Source organism: Saccopteryx leptura, chromosome 3, assembly GCF_036850995.1.
Source record: "Saccopteryx leptura isolate mSacLep1 chromosome 3, mSacLep1_pri_phased_curated, whole genome shotgun sequence".
Taxonomy (NCBI): domain Eukaryota; kingdom Metazoa; phylum Chordata; class Mammalia; order Chiroptera; family Emballonuridae; genus Saccopteryx; species Saccopteryx leptura.
The window spans coordinates 331,137,326-331,145,143 of NC_089505.1; the positions used below are offsets into that span (position 1 = coordinate 331,137,326).

Sequence of the window (7,818 nt, forward strand, 5' to 3'; positions counted from 1 at the left end):
CCAAAATCTCCCCTGACCCCCTGCATTCTCATTTCTGCATGGCATCCCTCAGTGTTTGAATCATTACAAGTAAAAGAAGACAATATTCTCCAGCTCCACCCTAGTCAGGCCTTTTCTTTGGTGTAATTCAATCATTTAAGAAGCTTTGCAGCAGTTTTTCTAATTCAGTGAGGAAAAGTGGGTCTGCCTTCAGTGTCCTGTTTCTTCTTCTGAAAGACCCATGTAGCTTGGGAAGTACTGTCCTTCCCTGCTCGGGCCGCTGTACTTCCTGGAATAAAGGACAGAAAGACCGTGCTCTTCCTTAAAGGGGTTTAATAAGAACTCTGAGTAGAAAGATGACACCTCTTTGGTTTTCCAGTCAATTCTGTCTGTAAACATATGCTCAGATTTCAGTCGTTTTTAACTACAGCTGGGCACAAGCTGATAATTTAAAAAAAATATATATATATATATATTTTTAGTAACTCGACTTTTCTACATTTTCGTTCTTTCTAAACTGTGCCAGGTTTGACTTCCAAAATACCTTCATTTTATTTTTTTTGGATTTTTTGTTGTTGTTCTGATTGGGTATTTTTTGTTTTGTTATATTCAAAATTGCTGATTTGATTCTCAGTTTTATCTACTCTACTCTTAATTTCTTGTAAATTATTCATTTTAGTTAGTGTAGCCTTCATTTTTGACTGGTTCTTTTTTTTAATTTTTAATTTTCAGTCTGTATTTTAATTGCACATTTTCTTTTTTCCTTGATCAATCTTGCCAAACGTGTATGACCTAATCTTTTTTTTTAAATTATTTATTGATTTTAGAGAGAGAGGAAGGGATGGGAGGGAGAGAGGGATAGAGAGTGTTGGGCAAATGAGTTTGTAAAATTTGTATTTTTTGAGTTTGCTCACTTTTATTGTAAAAGATGGCGCTGGCAGTGCCAGGTCTGTGATCTGTGAAATTGCAAATTACCTTCCTGCTTGGGAAGGGCCATTGTTATGCTAATGTGTGCAGAAGAAGGGGTTTTTATGCCAGAAAAGTTTTAAAAAGGGAGAAGGAGAAGGAGGAATAAGAGAGAAGCCAAGTTGGCAGGGAAAGAGAGAGAAGCCAGTTTTGCAAAGTAAGAAACCATGTTGGCAGATGGGGAACCAGAGGTGAGGGGCTTTGGGACTGGTGAAGCCTTGGATTCTAGGAAATACTGGAGAAGATCTCCTGGTTTTGGAACCAGAGAATGTGTCAGTGGTTTTGGGAGCCCTGTGTGTTTGCTTGTCGGCCGGTGCAAATCTTGAATAAAGCAATGGCCCACCCTTTATTGGCTCCACTGTTTCTTTACCATCTGCCCAAATCTAATGGGAACCTGCATGTGAATGACCACGACAACTGGCCATACAGAGAGAGAGAGAGAGAGAGAGAGAGAGAGAGAGAGGGAGGGAAGGAGGGAAGAACAAACATCGATCTATTCTTGTGTGTTCTCTGACCAGGGATTGAACCTGCAATATTTGTGCATCAGGATGACCAATTACGCTATCCAGCCAGGGCTGACTGTTCTTTTTTATGGTTTACATCTCTTTTTCTTTATGCTGTTGAGGTTCTCACTAAGTTTATTGAGCATCCTTCTAACCAGTGATTTGAACTCTATTTTGTTTAGTTCTTTCTCTGGAGTGTTTTCTGTTCTTTCATTTGGGACATCGTTCTTTGTTTTCTCATTTTGGCAGCCTCTCAGTGTTGTTTCTATGTATTAGGTAGAGATGCTACATCTCCTAGACTTGGTAGAGTGGCCTTATATAATAGGTGTCCTGTAGGGCCCTGTGGAACAGCTCCCCAGTCACTAAAGCTCAGCTCTCCAGGTGCGCTGTCCTCTGCCCTGGGTGGGCTGTGTACACCTTCCTGTTGTAGTTGAGTCTTGATTTCTGTTGGCATGTCAATGGGAGGGATTTATCCCTAGGTTGATTGTCTGCAAGAACTGGCTATGACCACTGACTGCCAGGGAGGATCAGCTGTGTAGGGCTGTACCTCACATATCAGGATTTATATTAGCAGGTGTCTGGTGCTGCTGAGTCTGCCCTTTGTGTGTGTCAGTTGTGGAGTTGGTTGGGAGGTGCTTTGATGTGGTCTGAAGCTGTCCACTGGGAACCCTGGGGCTCTTGGGAGGTGGAGGCCAAGGTCAGCTGATGCCTGTGTTCTACCTAGGACCAACCAGCATAAGCTACAAAGCAATCTGCAGGTGGGTGCTACTTGTGCTGGGCTTGGTGGTGCCCAGGTGAGGCTAAGCTGGGAACTCAGGCTGACTGCTGTTAGTGTTTGGCCTGAAGTCACTTAGTGAGAGGTATAGGGCACACTGAAGCCAGGTGCTGCTTGTTTGAGAGATTTTAGGAAAGTCTGAAGCATAAGCCAAGACAGGTCATTCATATGGAGAAGACACTGGAAATACCATAGCTTGGGTGGGCCTGCAATTGAATGGGGAAGAGTTTCAGGGAATAACAAGGGTTGAGCAAGCAGTGTGAGCTAAGTTGATAGAGACTCAAATATGGCACCTGCCTGCTGGCTCTGTGGTGATGTGGTCTTAGAAAAGGAACAATGACCTCTGCTAGTAATTTTGTCTGGCAAAAAACTGCCTCTCCACTCCCCTCCCCCCAGCCCCAGCTCTCATCTTGTAGGAAATTTAGTTCCTCTCATGTGTTGCCCTGGTGCCTTTCAAGCTGCTGCCCAGTGCTGGAGCTCAGAGGGACTGAGTCAAAGTAACACCTGGGACTCCAGCAGTTCTCTGTCTCCCTCAGCCTCAATCCCCCGAAATGATAAGGACTTCTATTCCTGGCACTGGAACTATAGTTTGGGAGGCCTGGTAAGGAGCTAAGACCCACTTGCTCTTCAGGTGAGATATCCCTTCCAATTTTTATCTGAAACACATAGGTGTGGGACTAGCTTCTTCCACATCTCTGCCAGTCTTACCAGTCTGCATGTGGCTTCTTCTTTAAATCTCTAATTGTTGGACTTCCATTCAGTTAGATTTAAAATGGTTCTGAATAATGGTTGTTCTGTAGTTTAGGTAATTTTGATATGGTTGTGGGAAGATTTGAGTACTACATTTATCTATACTTTCATCTTGACCATCTTGACTGGAAGTCCTCCTCTGAGTATTTTTTTCATAGTACCAATTCTTTTCCTTTTTCTTCCTGTTCCCAATCTTTTAAAGATATCATTGGGTTTAAATACAGGTTTAAGTACTATAAACACTGAACTTATATACACTGACACCCATTATTGGAGGCACTTCTTCTAAGCCAAAGGGAACTGATTTCTTTGTCTCTTATTTGACCCTATTGTGCACTACTTCAGGGGATTCTTTGTTTGGCCTCATAATATAGTATTTAAGTAAATAAACTCTGATGTCATACTGCCTGAGTAAAATATCCCAGCTCTGGGGAACTTACTTAATCTTTCTGTGCCTCAGTTTCATCTGTAAAATGGAGCCGCTAACTATGCTCCTGAGAATTAAAGGAGTTAATGCTTGAGAGTGCTTAGAAGGGTGCCTGGCACACAATAAGCACCCAGCATATATGGCTATTATTATTTATCACTTCTGTGTTCTAACTCTAGTCTCTAAACCCCCCCATCATAGGAAAACTTCCATGAATGGATAGCTAGGAGAATTTTATTAGGTCGCATTGGTCCTTGAAACTATTGTGGTTTTATTTTGCTAACTTCTGAGATCCTAGATGTATGAATAGTATATTTTGCATTTGGAACTTTTCTAAGGGGCACAATGACTCCCAGCAGGGAAACACAGGAGGTGTTTAGCTATGTCTGTTGCTCCAAGGAAATGGCTTCTCAGGTCACCTTCCCAGTTGACCTCAGGGAACCAGCCTCATCCAATTATCTGTGACTAATATTACCTACTCTGATTCAGCTGTTACTCTGGAATTTATTAATTATTCTGTCACAGACCTTTAAGTATGTCTTCTGTTCAAGCAATTTAGCCAAAATCATATTGTTGGGCAATGCTAATTATAATGATAATGGCAGATGCCACAACTTGACGTTCTAGACTCCTTCCATACCTAATTTTTAGGTTGCATTGGAATTTTATGAAATGGTGTAATCATTTTATAACTCTTATATCTTTCCCTGGGTGAACTGCCATTTTTATTAGTTTGGGCAAGTGAGCTTCAGATTAAGGCTGTGATTATAACAAAATACGTTTTGCTATAAATTTTTGACTAGATTGAACACAAAGTTAACTGGATCATTTGCTAAATTGGCAAGTATAGGGACAAAGGCTGCAGATAGGCTTCCTCTCTTGTTTTCCACCTGAAATTACTTTACCTAATTAGTGATGTATATACGTGGCAGAAAGACACTTTTGTGTGTAGAACCTATCAAAGGCTATGGGTACTTTTCCTGGCAGCGACTTTTCCATTTGTTTACCCGCTATTGTGAGATGTGGTTTCTCCCTGCCTGTTCACTCACCCACCTCTGTAAGAATTCAATAAATGGGAATGGCCCAATGCCTTTCATCTCTGTGGTTCTTCTGTGGTCTGCACAAATCCAGTGCAAACCTCCCTGACCTTAACCTCCTGCATTACACCTGGTGTAGTTGGCAGGATTTGATTCAGACTGGTATGGAGCTGCCAGAACCCTTGAAGGGTGGAATAGAGGAGTGGCCATTCTTGAGCATGTGGAGCATATGGTTCCCTGTGGCTAACTTGTTGGGAGCTATGGGGTGGATGTTTTTTACAGCTCTGTGAGGAGAAACTGAGAGCTCTTTGCAAGAGGCTTCCCAAGTCTGAGAGCTCCAGTTCAAACTGGAAGCTGAGCGCCCACAGTGGCAGGTGCTGGAGGACAAAAAAACAGTTGCTAAAGGAGGAGTTATGAGTCTGAGAGCTCCAGTGCAAACTGGAGACAGAGCGCCAACAGCAGCAGGCGCTGGAGGACAGCAAAGAGCTCCAGTGCAAACTGGAGACAGAGTGCCAACAGCAGCAGGCGCTGGAGGACAGCAAAGAGCTCCAGTGCAAACTGGAGACAGAGCGCCAACAGCAGCAGGCACTGGAGGACAGCAAAGAGCTCCAGTGTGAGCTGGAAGCTGAGCACCAACAGCAGCAGGCGCTGGAGGACAGCAAAGAGCTCCAGTGTGAGCTGGAAGCTGAGCACCAACAGCAGCAGGCACTGGAGGACAGCAAAGAGCTCCAGTGTGAGCTGGAAGCTGAGCACCAACAGCAGCAGGCGCTGGAGGACAGCAAAGAGCTCCAGTGTGAGCTGGAAGCTGAGCACCAACAGCAGCAGGTGCTGGAGGACAGCAAAGAGCTCCAGTGTGAGCTGGAAGCTGAGCACCAACAGCAGCAGGCACTGGAGGACAGCAAAGAGCTCCAGTGCAAACTGGAGACAGAGCGCCAACAGCAGCAGGCACTGGAGGACAGCAAAGAGCTCCAGTGCAAACTGGAGACAGAGCGCCAACAGCAGCAGGCGCTGGAGGACAGCAAAGAGCTCCAGTGCAAACTGGAGACAGAGCGCCAACAGCAGCAGGCGCTGGAGGACAGCAAAGAGCTCCAGTGCAAACTGGAGACAGAGCGCCAACAGCAGCAGGCGCTGGAGGACAGCAAAGAGCTCCAGTGCGAACTGGAGACAGAGCGCCAACAGCAGCAGGCGCTGGAGGACAGCAAAGAGCTCCAGTGTGAGCTGGAAGCTGAGCACCAACAGCAGCAGGCACTGGAGGACAGCAAAGAGCTCCAGTGTGAGCTGGAAGCTGAGCACCAACAGCAGCAGGCGCTGGAGGACAGCAAAGAGCTCCAGTGTGAGCTAGAAGCTGAGCACCAACAGCAGCAGGCGCTGGAGGACAGCAAAGAGCTCCAGTGTGAGCTGGAAGCTGAGCACCAACAGCAGCAGGCACTGGAGGATGCCAAAGGGTTGCTGGAGGAGGAGCTGCATGTGTGCCAGTGGAGTGGCTCGGAGTTGGCTGTAGTAGTTGTTTCCCACTCTGCTGCTGAGGAGGAGAGGAGATTCAGGCTTAAACTACCTCTGGCAGATTGAAAACCCAGCTGGTGGTCACCCAGAACTCAGCAGCAGAGGATGCTGAGGAGCAGGCACAACCCCTTTGCAAGTAAAGGAGACCTCTGTGTTCCAGCCCTAGACCCATATAGCGATAATGGAGTAGGGGTGAAATTCAGGCAGAAACCCACAGACTCCCTGGCAGCTTGGTTGCTGTGGTTGTGAGACAAAGGGGTGGATGGGATTATGCTCTCCAGAGCAGAGATGGAGAAATTAGCCACCATCACCATGCACTCCTCCTTAAGGCAGTGTCTTTGGAGCTGCCATGATGACCCAGGAGATCATAGCCTATTAAATTGATGATGATCTGGCAGAATGTTGAAGACTTACTAGGGGCAGTCAGTGAGTTGATAGCAGTTGTATACTAAGTTGCAGCGGGTCTTCCAGGAACTGTGTCTGAGGAATGCTGCTTTCAACCTGTAGTCCCATTGGCCAGATGAAAAAGGATTTATGTCAGGGATAAGAGTCCTTATTCTTTGGAGCAACCTATCTGCTCTTTTAGGTCATTGGTGGCTATCTTGGGCCCCTATGTGGGGCAGCACCTCAACACCGTTACACAAACAGTGGTAGATATGGGGAGGTAAAAGCAGTGTGGCACCATCAGGGTGTGTGAGCTACTGCCCATGCTGCCCTCCTGACTGACAAGAAAAACGGGCCTGTACTGGTTACCTGAACAGAGATGTGGGAAGATCTGGTTACAGCAGGGGAAGATAAGAAGAAATTAGATGGCAAATCTAGTAAGGTTCTTTCAGAGTTTAGCAGCAACTTCGATGGGTACAGAAGTTCCTGCTACTGAAAAAACAAGGAAAATGAGCAGCCCTGGCAGCTGCCAAGAAAATGGTTGGCACCCATGCTGCAAGGCTGCATGATTAGATGTTAGAGGCAGCTGAGGGATAGGAAGATTCCCAAACCCTGTTTTTGTTCTAGGTTGAAAAGGGGTAAAGCTGTGGGGTTCATCTGTGGGGTTCGTCTAATGAGGACAGGCTGGGCCTGGAGGTCCCATGTGGAATTGGTAATCCACTGGTATTCTTCTAATGTGTAGGAGGTTTTTGGCTTTGGTAGATACAGGTGCAGAGAAGAGAGAATGTTTCTTCCTCTGTGGAAACCCAGAGCAGTTCCCTGGGATCCCAGTGGCCATTGACAGTAACGGGCCAAACTATTCAAGTGAAGCCAATAACTATTCCATTGAGGACAGGAAGAATGCCTCCTAGCCATACAAGATATATGTATCCCCTAACCCTAAATATATTTTGGGGGTAGATGTCTTACAAGGACTGTGGTTAAAAACCATAGCAGATGAGTTCCACCTGTGGGTCTGGGTCATGGAGGTGGCATTGCAGGGGAACACAGCACATCCCCCTTGCAAGTAACCATTCCCAGCATGTGACTAACACAAAGCAATACTTCCTGCCAAGTAGTCATGAAGAAAACATGGGTCAACCCTTGAACTAGAAAAGTTGGGGATAATCACCAGTGCACTGACCTTACAACTTCCTGGTGTGGCCTGTGTGCAAGCCAGACAGAACCTGGTGAATGACAGTAGATTAAGGGAATTTAATAAAGTTGTTCTCTCTTTGCATACTGCTGTTCCCTTGATAACTAACCTGATGGATCAGCTAAGCCATGAGTTGGGGACATACCACTTTGTGGCAGATTTAGTAATGTTTTTTTCTCTATTGATATAGCTGTAGAGAGTCAAGACCAATTTGTCTTCACTTGGGAAGGGAGACAATGGACCTTTAAAGTATCACCACATGGTTATTTGTATAGCCCCAGCCCATGTATAGTCATGAG

The 7,818-nt window shown here is 45.7% G+C and overlaps 1 protein-coding gene across 1 annotated transcript; it reads left to right on the top strand.

Annotated features, from left to right (window-relative positions):
- The first annotated feature begins 907 nt into the window (after nucleotides 1–907).
- On the top strand, nucleotides 908–6,006 carry LOC136398562 (involucrin-like). The gene is made up of 2 exons (XM_066372745.1): nucleotides 908–926; nucleotides 4,886–6,006. Exons 1-2 carry the CDS (start codon nucleotides 908–910, stop codon nucleotides 6,004–6,006), a joined length of 1,140 nt encoding a protein of 379 aa, XP_066228842.1.
- The last annotated feature ends 1,812 nt before the right edge of the window (nucleotides 6,007–7,818 follow it).